At 28.6% G+C, this 20,675-nt stretch overlaps 1 protein-coding gene and 1 pseudogene across 1 annotated transcript in view; both read right to left on the bottom strand.

Moving 5' to 3' along the window:
• Nucleotides 1-2,054: 2,054 nt before the first annotated feature.
• Nucleotides 2,055-20,675, bottom strand: part of LOC113376347 (elongation of very long chain fatty acids protein AAEL008004-like) — a 40,144-nt gene continuing 21,523 nt past the window's right edge. The window contains exons 2-6 of the mRNA XM_026616252.1: nucleotides 3,359-3,499; nucleotides 2,962-3,152; nucleotides 2,808-2,888; nucleotides 2,344-2,643; nucleotides 2,055-2,255 (exon numbers count right to left, since the gene is read on the bottom strand). Of these exons, the coding sequence (XP_026472037.1) occupies nucleotides 2,055-2,255; nucleotides 2,344-2,643; nucleotides 2,808-2,888; nucleotides 2,962-3,152; nucleotides 3,359-3,422 (837 nt within the window). The 5' untranslated portion in view covers nucleotides 3,423-3,499. The remainder of the gene's footprint in view (nucleotides 2,256-2,343; nucleotides 2,644-2,807; nucleotides 2,889-2,961; nucleotides 3,153-3,358; nucleotides 3,500-20,675) is intronic.
• LOC113376346 overlaps nucleotides 9,381-20,675 on the bottom strand; it is a 17,400-nt pseudogene continuing 6,105 nt past the window's right edge.

The raw sequence follows: 20,675 nt of genomic DNA, 5'->3' as shown, positions 1-20,675 counted from the left end.
GGGGGAGGGAGGGGTATAGCAAAGATACACGTGTATTATTTTCTAACTATTTTTTTAAAAAGGTTGAAACTTTTCAAAAAAAATCAAAAATGTTAGTTTTTACACGTATCTCAAAATGCACGTGATGTTTGTGAAAAAAGGGGGGGGGTGTAATTTTGAATGAAATTACCCATCCTAAAAAACTCACGTGATTAAGGGGGGTCTTACAAAAATTTTTGAAAAATTATCTACGTGAAGGCCCTTACATGATACATTTTTATTTTCTAATAAAGTTACCATATTTTGAATTAACGTTTTAAAATAATTTAATTATTGGAATTTTAGTTTTGAATAGTGTATATATATATATATATATATATATATAATTATTTACCTATATCGGCCCAGCGGTGGCGTAATCAGTTCAGGCGTAGGCTACCACAAACTAGTCCCGGGTTTGCTGGTTCGGTACCATCTACGGTCAAAATCTTACATCAGGCAGCATTGATGTCAAATTTTCACTTGAGGTTATAGATCTCAGGTGAAAATCGCATTTCGTGGGTATAGCTGCATATAAATAACGACAAATAATTCAAATACAGTTAATTAGTCATAACTGGGTTCCCACCCATTCTGAAAAGCCATATAATAATGTGAAAACGATTACTGAATGTTCTAGTATGACACATTGTTGTTAAAAGTATAACAAAATAAACATAATAAAATAAATAAAATAAAAAAAAAGTTTGTATCTACCTGCTGCCCTCATCCGACCTCTTACAAACATACATTATTTTTATTTTATTTTTTATCCTACAGTATTCGAAGTTCTACATATTTTTTGTAATATTGTGCTTGTATTTCATTCAATTTCTTCATACAAAATGCCTGGATGTGACATCAATACCTCTTCCATGCGAGTCGAGCGTGTTGCCATCATGGTCATGTTTTTCCCAAAAATGCTGTAATTATACGCCTGAAACATTCTTTCATAATCAAAAATAATAGAACAGCAGAATATTGAGATATGCTTTCAGGCGGATTTCGATAAAAATCAGTTATTTATAAAATATAAATAATTTATAACAGCTTGCTCAAACGGAATGCAGTCAACCCTTCTATAACGCGATACTTCTACAGTGCGGTTTTCGTTCAACAGCCCATGAGTTCTTTTCTATGAAAGAATTTACTAACTAGATAGTGTTGTAAAAGGTTTTAATATATGCTTTATCATCGATTATTTTATCTTTTACTGTATAAATATATTGTAAACATGCCAGTTAATATCATAACAATATGCAACTTTGGTTTTAGTATTGCCAGAGTTCTTTCATAGAACGTTAGTCTTTCTAAAAAAAGATTCTGTTTGAAATTTGTTTTGTGAACAGTTTTTTTTAGTTTAGATTTCAGATGGATTTTTTATTCCAATAAAAACAATTTAAAATTTATAATGTCATTTTTTCTATTTATTCATCTTCATATAATGCAGTACAAATAATGTAATTTCTCCTATTTTCGAGCTTCTTATAGCGCGATTTCCGTATTGTAGGAAAGTTTATGTATATTTTTATGAACACATTTCAAAATCATACATAAATTGAAGTCCACGTTATATGAAACATGTAAAAGTATATTGTTATACAAGCAGGGTCGTTAGTTCGATCCTCCGCTCTTGACGACATGATACCAAGCAGTCAATTTTCACTTAAAATGGTAATGGTAAATCTTATTTATAATACTTACCTGCCTTAGGGCATATTTAAAATTACCAGTTAACTTATCAAAAACATTTATTTATACAAAACAATACAAATAAATACAGAATTCTGAATGAGTAATCTATACTATGTATTAGCACGATATTCACCTAAATTTATGTTAAAGATTAAATTATTCTTTCTGTATATATAATATATATCTATTGGTAACTCTGTAAACATAATATTAAAAAAATATACATCAAATAAAAACAATTTTATACAACTATATATATAACTATTTATATAAAAATATGGTTAAATAAATTAACCAGTGTCATTTGAACTCAAAAATATTTCATGATATCTTTAATGATATTATGACTTTTTGGTTTTGGTTGCTTTGCTGTCGCCTTTGGATTTGGCTGGTGAGCTCTTGTAAGATTTCTGGTAGAAGTCGTTGAATAAAATGTAGAAGAAGATGGCATTTGGCAAGGTGAAGAAGACGGACCAACGAGGGAAACCACAGTCGTAGAACAGAAGTTGAGCAGAGTGCAAGAAGGCCATGCAGAACTGAACCTGAGGAAAAAATAAAAGTTAAATAAGAGAAACAGAACTATGCCAATACTATATATATGTATTTATTTAATTATCTCCTTCTACTTACCATTTGCAAATGGGTTATATACTTCTTCCACCAGATGTACTTCTGGTATTTAGGTCCCATCGCTGCCAACATGTAGTAGGTGTACATGATGATATGGACAAATGAGTTGATGACACCAATGAAGGTTCCGTGACCACCAGCAAAGTATTTGGTAACACCCCAGGACACCATTGGCATCACGGTATGATGGTACATGTGCAGGAATGTGATTTGACGATCTTTTTTCCGGAGAACAAAAAATACAGTGTCTAGAAGTTCAGAAATCTTTGCCAAGAAGTAAATGTACACGCCTCTTGCTATCTGCAATAAAAAACAAGTGGAAGATAATTGTACTGTGATCTCTTACACTAGATAATGCGCCTAGCTGGATAAAGTGAAAGATAATGAACACAACTATTGCTGAATCGTTGGTTCGTTGAAAATGAAAATGATTGTTTGTTGAAATGGAATTTTTGTTTACTTACCCTCATTGCTTCTTCCGAATTTGAATAATCTACTGGCTCGCATTTCCAGCTATATTTTGTTAACCAAGCTGCATCCAATCCCTGTAATCACCACAAACGATCTATATAATGAACAATTTCCATCCAAGTTTCATTTTAGTTTTATTCCACATACCTCATAGAATAGAAAGATACTAAGAAGCACTTGTAACAAATTATATACAATAAGAAGTCCTTGCATTTCGTATGGTTTTCTATGCGCCATATATTTTGGGCCCCAATTTAGAACAAAAAACAAGTAAACTCCCAATATCGTCAATCCTGGTACAGGACTTCCAATTAAGGGCCATGAGTTCGTCCTGGGATCTGGGGAAGAATAAAAATTAGAATTTAGGAAACGTTAACTTTTCTTCCGAAATGGTGAAAAGAACTAATTATTTTTTTTTTTGAATTATTGTGTCTTTTTGTGAACGAATCCTGGTGTAGAAAATTTGAAGCAACATCGAAAATGAAATTATGTTGTCAGTGATCATTGTTTGATTTTGATTTTTGTTACAAATAATTCAATTTACCTGCTAGTTCTTCAAATAAATAATCCCAGTAACTGGTGGATGTGGTATTAGTTACATTCGTCATCTTGATTTGATGTTCAAAGTTTTCGACGATCTCACAGATTGACTAGTAGGAACAAGGAAGACATCAAGTTGTATATCCTGCAACAAATAGAAATCGTTTCAATTTTCTGGTCGATTACAAAATTAGCTGGTCAAATCTTGACCAGTAAGACCTTGAAGAAATCATAATCCGCACTAATCGAAATGCAATTAAGTGCATTAATTGCATAAATGAATTCAATAATACATTTTGCAAAACAAATATCACTCTATCTATAAGATTCATCTCCGGCTTCTTTCGATTCGACCTGAGTCTCATTTTCTGCACGAGAAAGCGTTTTAACAGTTTCGATTGTAAGATTTGCACAATGCATAAATATAAATCACAAATCAAGCATGAATTGGTTCTTTCTTCTAAATAATTGTTCGTTATTGAATATATTTCCATTTTGATGCTACTGACCTCCCGGAGAATGCATTTGACTGGCTGATATTAATTTAATGATCTCCTTAAAAAAAAATAACACAAATTCTGGATGAAGAAATTCGCTGGCGTGCGAAGTTGGAGATAGCAATAAAATAATTACATGGTATAATAAATGATTATTTAATTTTTTATGATTGTGACGTATGAGGATTAATTTGGAGTTTCTTATTTTGACGTCAGTGTGACAAATAGGAAGTCGAAATGCACAAAAAAATTAATTTGGACGTGCAATTATTTACACACATTTCAAACTTCTCGAAATTTATTTTTTGTCATTATAATATTTGTAGTTTCTTTTAACACAATTGACGTCTTTAACACAATTGACTGCTTTTTAATTTTTTACCACTTTATATTAGAAAAAAAAAATTAAGCCAAATAATTCTATGAAGTTTTGAATGTGCTCATTTCGATATCAAACAATATTTTGCTTTTACAGATAGTATTTTATACAATTTGATTTTTACAGTATTTTATCTATTTTGTTTTTTAATACCGTCTTAGCGATTTTTTTAACGGTTGTTAAAGTTGATGTCATCACAATTATTTTCATATATGTATATATATTTTGTTTTTGATGTGATTTTTTGGAGGCAAATGGAGAAGATGAAGTGGGTAGACAAAATATCAAATAAAGATGTGTTAAAAAGCACGATTCTAAAATGAAAAGGAAACTAAATAGGATCCATTCTGCAAAAAGAGTGCCTCCTAAATGACACTGTCGAAGATGAAATAGAGGACTGAAAGGATTGGGAAAAAGAAAAATACAGATGATTGATGACTTGCCGGAAAATACAGGGAACTTCAAGAAGCACAGGATCAGGAAGCATGGAAGCAGAAGTTTGCAAAGGAAAATCCAAGAACATTAATAAAAAGTGATCAATGGTGATGGAAATATTAAACAAGAGAGGTAGGAAAAGGGAACCATTGGTTTGTGGTGCTTTTACACCAGGAAACTTCTTTCGGGCAGACTACCATTTATTATTATTATTATCAATGCATGTTCGAATATTTTGCACAATTTTGTGTTTTGGGCTTCGCCTGTAAGTAAAGAGCGACGAGACTTGATTCAGAGGTCCCGGGTTCGATACCCACTTCGAGCAGTCTATTGTCTGGCGGCAGTGACAACGATTTCCACATGGAAATATAGATAGCAATATGTTTCCAAGTAAAAATAGCATTTAATCCGGCATTGTTGCACCAATAAAAAATGTCAGCTAATTATAATAAAAATAATCAAAGATGGATGGATGGTTACCATCTAAGAATACGAAGTGCGGAGTTTCATCTCAACAGCTTATAGAACTTAAGGTTCCAATAGCTGTTGAAAATATATATAAAAAAATGTAAATATAAATTTTTGCATCTGTGCGACTGCATCGAGGTGCTCGTTATCAATATTTTACATATTATTTAACGTTTCCCAATTCGAATGCGAATTCCTGGGAATGCTGAAATGCAACAACGTTAAACTGTTAAACTGTTAAGAAAGAGTGTTCGAGTTGATTTTCGATCGAGTTTCGAGTTTTTTGAAAGGCGACCAAACATACATACTGAGACAGACAGCTTTCTTTCGTACAAATGGGTTTTTTATTTTATTTTGTATCAAATAATCGCTCTATCTACTTCCGTATTCTAAAACACTGGCCTACATTGCAATATAAGAACTACGCACGCATTATGAGAATATACATTTATATATTGATATATATATATATATATATATATATATATATATGTAATTTTAAAATTACAGGTGCAGGTTTAATTAACATCTTATTCTTGAAAACATTTAAGAAAAACGCTTGAATCAATTTTTGTGCACATAGTTTTTAATTAGTATATAGGGTAGAGCAAGGCTTAAGGGCCTGCAGATAAAAAGGTCCACGATTATTACAAAAATTAGCAAAGAATAACATTTTTTAGTAATACTATTTTAAAGTTGAAGGCAAAAGATGTGTAACTAGTCATCACCTTAATTCGTACGACGTCGCTATCAGGAGAAAAACGGAAATGTATCTTTGGTTTGTTTACCAATTATTTTAACCAATCATTTTAATTGGTAGTTTTTTGGTTTTGAACACTTACTGTGAATAGGGTAAAAAGGGCCAACTAAACTTTTATATTATATTATTATTATTAAGATGTAGACAATACGAAATAGTATGATATGTATTTTTCTGCTCTGTCTTACTCTATAACAATAATTTGGAAAATGGCAATCAACAAATTGATCCTAAAATAAAATTTTAGGCAACAAGATCTAGATTTTTTATTACAGCAATTATTTTAAAATCAAAGTTCAAATTAGAAATAAAAACTATCTTTGTTATTATAAAATCCAATAAAAAATTGTTTGCAACTATTCTAATAAATTCAAAATTTCTTCTTTGACCAACGACCGTTTCCAAATTAATTCCATTGAATGCGCATTATTATCATATTATACATTAAATATTTAATTCAGCTCGCATAATTCGCTTATTTCCAAAAAGAAAGTATAATATTTCACCGAATAATCCGATGATGAGAAAGTTTTTTTTTATTATCGACCGTTTATTTATAGGTGCCGAATATTCACTGACCACTTTCTTAAAGATTGAACATTGAGTAATATTGCATCGGAATGGTTGAGTGAATTTTTCACATGGTACCTTGCACTGTAATTGTGATGAAATCAAGTCGTAATAATAATAATATATAGATTATTTTTTATTTATTTTTAATTGTAATTGGAACTAAACGAGTCCTTTGAGATGTTGTGCTGACATCTTGAATGACCTGGTTTTTATAGATGGCAACCCAAACGGTTGTCCTTGATCCTTATCGAGTCTCATCAAATAGATTTCAAAATTGAAATCGGTGCAGCCGTCTTTGAAGAAAACGTCGACGAAAGGCCAAGTAGAAGGTCCAAAAGGTCCTCCGTTACCTCAAAAATTTGAATACCATTTTTGGCACTTTTTGCCCAATATCTTCAAAACGGCTAGACCTGGCTTTGCCAAAAAATTCATGTGTTCATAGTAAGAAAGTTCAGTCAATAATCTTCCCCATTGCTTCGATTCCAAATACAATCCAAACCTCTATAGATAGTATTATTATATTTCATTCTCAAAAATCTTCTTATTCATCTTTTTGTTATTCAAAATGCTTTTATGATTTCGATTGTGTAAACGAAACTTTTTGTTCGGAGAGAAGAAAGTGCAAGTGTTATAATCTTGTAATCTGTTCTTGTTCCACAATTCTGATGAAATTAATACCAGTCCGGGCGAAAGTTTAAAGAAGACTTTGGAGCAATCAATGGAATCGGATGTCAGCTTTTGAAATTATAATATAAATTGTATTCGTAACATTTAATCGATGTTGATACAATGTTGGTCGAAAATATTACCTGTATTGTTGACCAACAATAATAACTAATAATAGATGCAATCTCTTATTGTTATTATCCATGGCGTATTTTATTCGCCATGGGGGAATAATTTTTTATAAACGACCAATACGTGGATTTAATAAAAAAATTTTTTATTGAAAATAGCAATCGAGATACAGTGTTGCACAAAGCTATTGTTACACAAGCAAGAAGCAAATATAATAATAATAATAAATAAATTTTATAAAATGAAAAAAAAAATTTAAAAATGTAATTAAAATCAATAAATGAATATATAATTACAATATAAACAATACAAAACAAAACTGGTGTATGGCATCGTGCCTTGAGGCAAATTGCTGAAACTTTTTGTACAGTAATTTAAAAATTTTAAAACTTTTAATATTTTTTAAAAACTTAAAATTTTTTTCAAAACGATTTGCTTCTCGTTTGAATATATTATATATTTTTGTAATATAATTGATAATTTTTGTGAATCTCTGTAAAATAACTATCACCCAAAATTCGAAATGTTTTGATTCAATAATTAAAAAACAGCCAACATTTTTTAATGTTAAATGATTAATCATAAAAAAAGTTTCCACAAGAATCGAATGGTCTTCTGAATTTCTGTGTCAATATTTAAGAAAGTGTTTAAACTCGTTCAACATTTTTGGAATGCAGTCGATGATTGATACTCTTAATAATAATACATAATTGATTTTTAAAAAAGCACACTGATGGAAAAATTATGAGAATATTTATGATATTTTTAACCTCCTACCACAAACCGCATTTTTAATAGTAATTATAATTTTTTTAACTAATTACCTTTAATTTAGCAGCTAAACTAGAAGATAGGTAAACTAGCAAACAAATAAATAGTTGAGTAGGTAGACAGGTAAATTTATAGATTTATAGGTAAATTGGTGAACAGGCAAATTGGAGAATATTTAAAATGGTAGACAGCAAAACGGGTAGATGGGGGAATATGTAAACAAATAAACAGGTTGACAGTTTAACAGGTTAATGGGTGTACACCTAGAACAGGATCACAAGTACATTGGCAAACAAGTAATTTGGTTGATAGGTAAACTAAATATGTTATTGTTATGCTATGTTACGGGTCTATCTTCGTATGAGTTGGTAGTAACTATCAAAAGTTATGTATTTGTATTACGATCAGGCGTTTTACATACAAAACCTAACCTACAAAACGCACGAACGTCAAATAACAATTTTATGATAAGTGCAACTTTTTGATTCCTCTTTGGTAACACATGGGTGAAGTTATATGTGTAAAATACCTAGCTTTTTGACTATCAACTCATACGATCATAGACCCGTAACCTAGCATTACCATAACATTTTTTTGTTTTATCAAATTATAGAAAAGTAACATGAAAAAATTCCTTTTTCTTTTGTATATAGTAACTTTATATTAAGCATATAAAGCAACGTGATAAATTTTAAAAACACGTTAAAAAAAAACAATAAAACACACAACAATAAATAAATTTTAAGAATGTATACTTATATAAATTCCATATGTATTATATGAATCTATTATATGCATGAACACAACAAAAATATAATTCCAATACATTTTATGAATCTTTTATCTATCCAAATTCACTTTCTACGTGTTACATTATATCAAAAGTTTATTCATATTGTTTTTTAGACTTTCGACTCGTCTTAATTTCCATATTGTCCATTTTTTAACAAAATGATCAAATCATTTGTGGATACATTTGTCCGGATTCGAAGCTTTCATTCCGGCGGACGAAACTGAACCTAATCGTATGAGATTATAATAGAAACTCTTTATTACTTTCTGGTTATAAAAAACGCAAGGTCAAAATCCAAAAGAAAGTTTTTAGAGAAAAAATATACATTAACATAATAAATGCATATGATCACAGGTTTGGGAATGGTTTGGGTGGTCAATATACAGTAATATTTGATACTAATAAAGTTTTTAAACGAGGTGTAGATGGCACCCCAAATGGTTGTCCTATCTCTCTGTGCTAAACTTTATTATTTTTACTTTTGTAATACTGATGAATTTTTTATTGGGGCAACAATAATAAGGGTTATTTTTCATTAGAAACATATTGCTGTTACTGCTGCTTGATTTCAGGCTGTTGTGTGGTTTCAGATTCGAAGTCGACAGCTCTAACCACTACACCATATACGTATATATTGTTCTTAAATACATAATTCTTTTACATAAGTAGATCATTACCTGTATGAACCCAAATAAAATTATGCAATATTGTCTACGATTTTCTGACAATCATTCATGGATGACTTTTAGTTTTAAAATATCACAAATCATTCAACTCTGGTCAAAACATAATAAATATATCTGCCAACAGTACTATAATTGAAAAGTGTAATAATAATCAATTTTTACATTTGTAATTAAGTAAAGCTTCTCATAGGCCTATAATATTTTCAGGTTTTAATGCAATATTGTAAATAAATTTAGGTCTGATATTAAAAATAGAATAACTTATAATAGACGGTTTTATTATATTTTCAAATTGGAGCTTTCTTGTGGCCAGTTGCTAGAGCTTTGAATCAGAAAATTCATGTTTGATACCCCTTTCGGACAGCCTGATGTCAAGCAGTATTAACAACGATTTTTACTTAAAAATATAGATTGCAATATATTTTCAAGTAAAAAGAGCTTGATATATTTGCATCTTTAAAAAAAATCATCCAGTATTAGAGAAATTGTATAATTGTAACAAATTCATTCACCTAGAGATAGGACAACCGTTTGGGTTGCCACCTATATAAAAACCACGTCGTTTAAGAAGTCAACACAAATCGTGACACAAGGCCTCCGAAAATTTATATTTAATATCTAAAAATTGTCCTTATTCAACTCACAAGGTGTCTTTTATCAGATCTAATAAGTATTTCCTTTCCCCCCTGTGACTGATTTTACGTCTAATCAATTTCAAATCGAAAATCAGTAAGCCCAGAGGAAGATTGTTACTTAAACCTTATTTTTTCTAATTTATTCTTGTGATTAAGTAGTTTTATTGATTTAATCAGAACCAAATGAAACAGCATGTCGCAATCGTTGGCACTGATTTTCATTTAAACGAGTTTCTCACAATGACTCACTCTGTGGAACACTTTTGTAATAATAATGAACACGTATAAATAATACAAAAAATACTTAAATAGTAGTCAGAACTATATTTTATTCTATAAACTGTTGCGATTTAATATAATCTAGAATTATTAAATGTAACTCAATGATTGCCCAATAGTTGCCCAATGGTAACCCAATTATTATTAATATGCGATCCAATAGTAATATGTGATCTGAAAAAGGCTATTTTCTCTTGAAATCAAATTCAGTTGTATATTTTCAAGTAAAAACAAATATCATTGATGCTTGATGTTAAGTTGTTCAAGACGGAAATAGAACCAGGAACCTTGTGGTTGAGCACCAAAGTTATTACTCTTAAGCCACGCCAAGCTCCAAATGTTGAATGAAACTACATTAATTCATTAGTTATGTAAATAGTTATTTTTTGTAAAATAATGTTAATTTATTCTAACCAATTCTGAAGGTTTTTGGTAAACAAAAGTGCGTAAATAATATGTACATATATCTGCCAAAATTCGTGTTCCTGTACTAAATTGAATCAGTAGTTGTTCCTTTAATTAAATAAAGTCAAATGTCAGAGATTGCTAAATAATTTAGATAAGTAAGGCAAATTGCGTAATGATAATGAATTAAAAAACGTCAACGATTAGAATTGATTTACATACAAATTGGTACCTTGGTTAGAAATCACAAGTCTTATATCCAATTTTATGATTTTTTAGTTGACAACTTTAGAATGCTTTAAATAAGTATGTAGCAATATATTGAAGAATATCCTCAAATATTGATCCAGCTGACAATCACACCAAGATCTACAAGTCTTCAACTGTTGACAACTACAACAGATACTAATTTGTTCTGAACTATCAATTTTGAGTAAACTGACATCTGGACATCTTCTTAAAAGAAGTTCTACATGTAGGGGGAAGTCCCGTACCGCCGGACAGCACCAAGCACCGGACACTGTATTTAACACGTATTATTTTAGCGAGTATAAATCTTTTCATTTCAAAATACAAATGAAAGGGGCACTGGAAACTCACAGGTACAGGATCACGTGCCAAGTCTTACCTGTGACGCACACGGTCACGGCGAGAGCAACCCTTTTCTGTTTTAAGCTCAAAATCACGGCGTCACCTAAATATCAATGGAAGTAATTCTAGCATATTTATGCATTTACGTTTGAGTGGTATGCAAAGATAAAAGTTGTGCTTGATTGTTATCCGTAAAATGGTAGATATTTTAACCAATTTTAATAGGTGCCATCAAATGAACAAAAATGTCTGTCCCTTAGCACCGGACACTAAGTCGTCCCTTAGTGCCGGACAGTAAACATATTGATATTTCTTGTGAGAATTTACGTAATTTATTCCAATTATTTAATTTTATTTTGTATGAGTGCTAACGGTCACTACATACCCACATTTTTCGTATTTCCTAATCAAAGAATGAAAAGCTTATGAATGCACCAGCTGAGAGCATCGGTGTGGCCCAGCCAAAAGGGTGGATCAATAGTAACTTTTTTTGCAATATCAAAGAATATTCGTCAAAGACACATGTGCAGACATTCCAGAGCGTATAGAGATGGCTACATATGTGATCAATGCAGGTTATTTTGAAATGTCCGGTACTAGGTAACACTGTTTAAAATCATATTTTTTGATAGCACAGTTTGATTGACAGTATTAATTATTACTTAGCAAAGATTGCGTTTTCATGAATTTAGTTTGATTTCTAACTTTGTTATCTAACATAAATCATAATTTAATGAACATTTCGTAAAATATTTTTTTATTTATTTATAAATAACCTTAGATGTCCGCCACTTGGGGACTACCCCCTAATCAGCTAATAAGCTGTCAGAATTTTCTTCAATAAACAGTCCTCAATTATTATGACTGTGATGTCAACTATACACATCTTCAACAAAATCGTAATAATCTTATTATCATTATATTACATATTAATAACCACACCGGTACGCCATGATTAGATCCATTACCGCCAGAATGTCTCATTAATGCCATCGTCGTCCCTGAGGTCGTACCATGCATATTGATGAGCCCGAGTCCACCTCTGCTCGGATTTGCTCGTCCTATGGGAGAAAAGCGATCTCTGGATTGGACATTTATGAACAATGGCAAAACGAAAATGGTACACGATACACGTGCTCTTTCACCTGATCCGAGATCCCCGGAATGAACAATGACATCAGTATTTAGATGTTTAGTGGCGTGTTAATGGATACTAATCAGTTCTGTGAGGAGAGACCAATGTGCCATTGTGATGAACAGGTGGTAGATTTGACTCTGCAAAAAGTGATACTGCATACAATCAAACAGCTTGGTATATAATAATAATTGATGACTTGCCACTACTGGATGATTTGAGGTTGTCCAGAGCAGGGGTTTGAACTCAAAACCCTGCCCACACAAGAATGTTTCTATATTTGATTTGCTCAATGCATCCCAAAGTTGCACTTCATAAGATTGTATCAAAAATCATAAAATTGGTTATAATGTGCTTGTTAATGATGTGCTAATATGTATGCAAATCAATTCTAATTGTTGACGTTTTCTTAATTTATTGTTATGCAATTTGCCTCACTTATTGAAATAATTTAGCACTTTAGACATTTTACTTTGTTTAACTAAAGGGACAACGAATCATTCAATTTAGTATCTACTTAAACCCGCATTTCAGCGAATATATTTCCATATTTTGATGTACTATTGTTTTCCAAAAACCTTCAGAATTGGTTGAAATCAATTAACATTATTTTATGAAGAATAAATACAGTTTCATTTGAAATTTTGATCTCGTATTTGATCAGTTCATATGAGCTTGGGTGTTCTAGGTTCTAATTCCGTTTTGGGCAGCTTGGTATCAAGCAGTAACAACATTATGAGGAAGTATAGACTTTAACATGACTTCAAGTCAAAATAGCATTTGTGCAATTGTTGCAATAGATATCACATAATAATAATGATCATCTCGTAAGAGAGTAAAGGCAACCACTGGGTTGCGTGGTAAAAAACTCTGGTTTTGGCAATTGCTTCTAATATATAAATTAGCAATGATTTTGATTGATGCTCAAAATCATAAAAAAAAATCATTTAAGTTTAATTCAACATTTTTTCTGTTTGGTAGACAAAATGTCTACCAAATTCAAATGGCATTTGAATATTTATCATTTTGACTAAGATGTACATGTATAGTGTTTTATATTATATACTAGATGACCCGACAGACGTTGTTCTGTACCTATGTCTACAATTTTTAATATAATATAATATACTAATTTTTACCATTTACCTACAGATAATAATTATTGTTTTTTTAAATTACTCTTCACGCCAAATTTCTTCATATACATTTATAATAAAAGCGATGTAAAATGTAGAACACTATATTGGAAATTAAAGTATTTTAAACGGTATAACATAACCATAACCATAACATAACATTGGTACTTCATGTTGGATTAAATTAATTGAATTTTTTATTATTTAAGTTATTCAAAATTGCATCTTAAACTTCTCCTAATCGATATCGTGAGGGCCGAATTGTATGTATTCATCGTTATTATAAAGTGAAATTTATACAAATTTTAAAAATATTGTTCAAAGATTAGTTAGAGATGCAAAGAAATTATATATTGAAAAATAAAACTATATTGAAAATTTTATATCCGAATCTTATGTAGGCGCCCCCTAAGGCGTGCGCTCGTATTTTTCGCATGCATCGTATTAAAGGTAGGACCGGCCCTGATTAATACTTAATTTCATATTTTAAGTGAATTAATTTGTCATATTTGATCATATGTGTATCATTCGATCTGCCATACATATACTCTATTTTATATTATTTTAATTTTTGGCACATCTCAGCTGCTTTTCGGCAATAATAATGTAGACATTTAATTTTTTCTTATTCATAATCATAAATTTATTATACATATTCTAATATAGTCTAGATTCATGAGTAAATTGAAATTTTTGGCAGGTGATAGTTTTCATTTATTTTCAATGCAAACAATGACATGTCGTTTTTTGCAATTTTTTCTATTTATTTCTACAATATTGCACATACATCCCAGTACTTTATAATCACATGCATCCTAGAAAATTTCCTTAACAAACTTCAGAAAGATCCGAATAATCGTTTAGAAAGAGTATACAGAGTGTGCTTGTAATTTAATATGAACTTTATATTAAAATTAATATGAATTTCATATGAACTTTATATAATAGCAATAAAGCTCAAATTGATTAAACGTTTTAGTTAGAAAACGTTTATATGAGAAAAAGGTAAGGGCTGTTTTTATGGTTTTCCCGGCAATTATTCGATTTTTTCTCGCTGTAAGAACCATCTTTGGACTTCAACAAACATTTAAAAAAAAGAATTGGCCAAATTGATCTAGGCGTTGTTGAGTTATGCGCTTACCAACACATTTTGCGATCCATTTTTATATATAAGATTAAATTTTGATTGTTTCCAGGTTTTAATTATATATATATATATATATATATATATATATATATATATAATTATAAAATATTGTTAGTTTTATAAATGTATTATATATAAATCACATATTATCTTATTATGTATTTTTAGATAATCTACAAAATATATAAGGAATGTCGTTTTGCAACGTTTTTGTAGAAAGAATGGATTATTTTTATTTCCATGATTTATATATGTATATATATATATATATATATATATATATATATATATATATATATATTTAAATTATTACTGGTTCCTCTACTGACTTATTTGATACTAGTTTGTTGTGGGGAATTTTGAGCATATTGCATATAAACTAATATTATAAAACAGTTACGGAATTTTTAATGATATGCGAATGGAATTATTGACATCTTGTTATAAAAAAAATTGGCATTAATTTATTTCATACTTATTTTATTAAGCACTGTCTTGATTGTGGCCGATTTGGAAGACTTAGTTCTTAACTATATATAAATTAACAAGTGTTGCAAATTCACTGTGAAATTGGCTATTGTGATGAATTGATCAATATTGATTTTTTTTAGAAGACGATCTAAAATTACATATATTATGTTTTTAGGTAAACCAGTCTTGTGACAAAATATTATAACTTCTAAAGCTAACTTACTTGAAAACGTATTTTGATCTATATTTTTGTTTCATACCAAGTTGTCCGAATTGCGGGATTTGAACTCGTAATTTACAAGAACGATTCTATTTTTATTTAATAATTAATTTTTAATTAATAATTTGTAGGTAATGAAAATGATTGAAAGTTTGCAAGTCGGTCATGTTATTACTGTTTATTAGGTAATAATTATTATTGCATTTGATCTAAACAAAAACCTGTTTTATAGCGGTTGTAGCAAACTTGTAATTCAGTTGTTACTGAATTTGTAATATGTTACTGAACTATTAATTTAGTTGAATAGATTTTATGAAACATTAAGAGCAACATTAAAACAATTAATAGTTACTTTTTTCTAAAAAAATTATTTTATGTTTTATTAATAAATTCTCTTATAACCCCTTTTTCGAGAACTTTAATGAAACCAAATTAATGAATTAACTAATAAACCCAAAAATTGTTCAAGAAAAAATAGCAGAATATAGAGACATAGATTGACACATTTAATGTTAAAATAAATTGTTAATATTTTTTGTATTACTAAATTTTTGTAACACTTCAAATGATTATTGAAATTAATCTATTCATTATTGAATTAATAATATTCTAATGAAGTTAAACTTTGTCTAAAAGAATGATAAAAATCAGTTTAAAATATTAACTTGTAATAGAAATCGTGCACGTGGTTCTTTCATACAATTTTTAATCCACGAATTTTAAATTAGCTTATAGAAAAATAGCAAATATAATTTCATAGATCTGACCTCAGTGCTAATATGAATATTAATACGAATTTCAATTAGATCTTGTTCTATTGTATTTAATTCATATGAAAAAAATAATATTCATTTTCAAACAAATTTTAATAAATTTATGCATTGAATTATAATTGACTTGGTACTTCGAATAAAAAATCGTGTGGATCGGTTTCTATTTTGTTAGAAGTAGAAACTTATGTATTGTTATATATAAAAATAAAATAAAATTAATTATTAAATTTATGAATTCATAAATGTAATATTTAAATGATTTAGATTAGACTAACATACAAGATTGAAGAAATAGTTTTCTTGAGTCCTTAATCAGATAAACGAGCTGTGGACTTAATCCAATGTTTGAAGTAGAACACGAACATCCATATATATATATATATATATATATATATATATATATATGTATATATATATATATATATATATATATTATTGATTGTTTCTTTTCCGAACAGTAAATCCAATAATAAAAAACAATTTGTTTTTTGAAGATGTTTAATAACGACGTTTCGGAACTAGGTACGTTCCATCATCAGGTTTATTCTGTCAAATACAATGTTTTTTAAAAATATTGATTAACATTAATTAACGATGGTCAATACAGATTAATTAGCAAAAAAAAAATTTATAAAGGAATGGATTATGTACCGGGGTAAAGAGTAATAAGACTTAACTAAAAAGGTTTTATATAAAATTGAGAAGCAAAAATTATTTACCTGTAATAATTTATATATCCATATCACTAATATTATTTTGTTAAAAACACTCGATTTTTTTGGAAGATATTTGTAGATGTTGCGACTACACAAGACTTAAACACACTGATATGGATTTCTGTCTGCCAGATGTAAAGGACAATGCACGGAATTCTTGGCAAAAATGATTTTTTATGGCTCTTGTTTGGTAATTTACGAAAAAAGAGAAATATTGCTTTAGTAAATGTTGAGAAATATTATGTATATATACATATACACATGCACATGTATATGCACACCTACATACTCATACATACATATGCACATATCTATATATCAATGTATCCACAATTACATACATGAACATATATGCAAGTGCATGTATATAGTGTACACACAAAAACATACATATAAGCACATATATGGATGTACATATATTATAACATGTATACATGTATATATATACATATTCAAAAATTATTAGGATTAATTATTTTAATCAGGTTTAAAAATCGTATATATCTCGTATATATATATATATATATATATATATATATATATATAAATAGTGCTCCTTGGCGGTTAAGAGCACTGTCTTATGTGGGCAGGGTTGTGAGTTCGAACCCCGCTCAGTATAACCTGGTATCATGCAGTAGCAATGTCCATTTTCACTTGAAAACATAGATCAAGAATATGTTTCCAATTAAAATTAGCCCATTTTGGGTACTGCGGTGTAAAATGGCAATGGAAAGTTTCTCACATTATTCTTTCCTGAATTGAGCTGGAGTTTATATCTATTATACAAATGACATAATTTTGTGACACAATGACTTTTATGTTAGATTATAATAATATTATTAATACACCACTAGTTCCTTATAAAAAAACAAATAAATAATTAACCAGTAAGTATTTTATTTCGTCACAGTGCCCTGGCTTTCTATGATGCTATTTCGTGGCAAATGAATAAAATGAAACTAACGACACGCACCGACACTTCTAAAGAAATTATTAAAACACAAAATACAAAAATTATTTTCTATTATTTGTTCTATTACATGACAGAATGATCCTGCAGATTTCTTCAATATATTATTAAAAATAAAAATTTGTGATTCGCGATCGTTACTTGCTTGCAGGCAAAAGTATCGAAAATTGTCAATAAATAAAAAGTAGGTAGTTGTAGTTTTATAATATCTAAACATATAGATCTTAAATGACAGAAATATATTTTTTTAATATTGCATAAAATAAAATTTAAAAATCAGTAATAATTGTGCATTTTTTAAAGATTCTGAGACATTTGAATTATGTATTAATTTATATTAGGCCCTATTGCATTAGGTAGAATTTTGTATTCGGAACATATGATGAAAAACTATAAACCTAGTGTTTATTTTTTTTAATATATATTTTCTGTGATTAGTGATTGTTTCAGCTATTTAATACATTTATCTTTATTTACTATATTTAGTTACTAACAATAAAAATCTTAAACAATGTATTAAAAAATTTAAAGCTTGGTGCTTTAATTTTTAATATTTTCAAATAAAGTATAGGTGAGATGATAAAATGTGTGTCTTCTCAAATGAATTATCCAAGTTTTTTTTTAAATCTTAATATATATTTTGTTGCACTTATTTCATCCTGAACATTAGCAAATTTTTGGACGTACATAGTTTGTTTTTAATCATTAAAACAGTTATTATGTTACTTATTTTAGGCAATGGGAAAAAGATTTTTCATTACATAAATTTATACAATTTACATATTCTATAAATGTATATCGTTTTACTGACAAATACTACCATTTTGGATTATAAAGTATTTATTAGGTTTTCTGGTAGATATCCAATTTTTTTAGGTTTGTTGTTTTTAACATCTAAAAATACTACATAAATCTACATGTAAATAATTTCTGAAACAATCATTAAGCACAAAAAATATATTTCATACAACAAACGTAAACAATTAAAAACTTGCTACGTTTTTTTGTAAGTGTATTTTAATAAAATTATCAAGTTATATAAACATTTTACATAACATTAAAATAAAATTAAGCATAATATATATTTTGTCCCAATTTTTCTAAAATTGAATTTAGACATTGCAGGTAATTTTTTTTTTTTGTTAAATTTTGTCCAAAATATTTCACAATTTCCGGATTTTGAGACCGCAATTAATTTTTCTCTATTTTTTGTCGTATATTTGTGTCATTTTTAGTTCGTTATCATATTTTTTTCTTTAATCGTTTTGGAGAAAGTAGTTTGAGCTTGCTGGACGTCGAATTTTACATTATATACATTTCTGTTTATAAACTTGACCTTGTTTTAGTCTCTTTTTAATTTTGCAAGATGCCACTAAATTAAATTAGTCAGATGAATTAATTAGAATGGGAGAAATGTATTGATTTGCATTTTACATATTGAGAATTTGATAGATTTTTGGGAGAACGATGGTAAACTGACCGAGAGACCTATTCAGTAAAAATTCTTAGATCTAATAAACAAAGTTTATCCAAATCTCATTCTTGATAAAGTTTATTTTTTTTTATGTTTTGGAACCAAGTATTAGACTAATTTGTTTGATTAATATAACCGATGAAAATCTTTGGTATCTCAATCAATTTGCAGATCTGGATTTCGAGCATTAATATTGGAATGTACAAAATTAATTATAGTTTTATTATGTGCCAATAATTATATATATATATATATATATATATTATATTATATTAGGGTAGTCCTTAAAATGGCCATTTTCGAATTTTCTTGCTCCCAGGGGCTCAAATGGTTCTAATAGATAAAAAACTATTTTCTGAAGGTTTTAGCTCTTAATATTAACGTTTAGATAGAGCGCAATTCAATCAAAGTTTTGTATGGAAATAGCATGGTAAAAATTTTCAAAAATTTTAAAAATGTTTTTAGATGTAATTTAGCGAACAAATAAATAAATAAAACTCATTCATTTTTGCTAACTTATACCTAAAACTTTTTTTTTTAATTTTCAAAATTTTTTCCATGCTCTTTCCATACAAACTTTGATTGAATTGCGCTCTATCTAAACGTTAATATTAAGAGCTAAAACTTTCAGAGAATTGTTTTTAATCTATTTGGAATCATTTAAGCCCCTGGGAGCAGGGAAATTCGAAAATGACCATTTTAAGGACCACCCTAATATATATATATATATATATATATATATATATTATATATTATATATTTCTTTTTTGTAAAGATATTCGATTGTCTTACATATGTGATAAAATCAATACAAATAATAAAATTAATGAAATGTATAAAATGTATAAAATGTTACCTTGATACGTATAAAATATATGTATCTAAGCTATGATCAAATGCAAAACAATCTAAATTAAATAAATAAAAACTCATAAACTAACAAACTTCCAAAAATAAATGATATGGGTATTTTTTTCTAACTACTAAAAAATAAAATGGTTAAAATGGGCTATTATTATTTTTTAGCTTCGAAATAATTAAATGCTTTTTATACTTTATATGCAGTTTATAGCAATAGTAAAATTTATAAAAGAGCTTTTTAAAATAATAGAAAAAAACTATAATTTTCTATATACTTGTCCTTACGTTTATTTTTGCATTCTGCCAGCCTATATATTTTATTGAACCACTATCACCGTGTGTCAATTA

The sequence above is a fragment of the Ctenocephalides felis genome, unplaced genomic scaffold (assembly GCF_003426905.1).
Source record: "Ctenocephalides felis isolate EL2017-DRISC unplaced genomic scaffold, ASM342690v1 CF-g0.4_SCAFFOLD_01886, whole genome shotgun sequence".
Classification (NCBI taxonomy): domain Eukaryota; kingdom Metazoa; phylum Arthropoda; class Insecta; order Siphonaptera; family Pulicidae; genus Ctenocephalides; species Ctenocephalides felis.
This window is presented reverse-complemented; position numbering and strand designations above follow the sequence as displayed.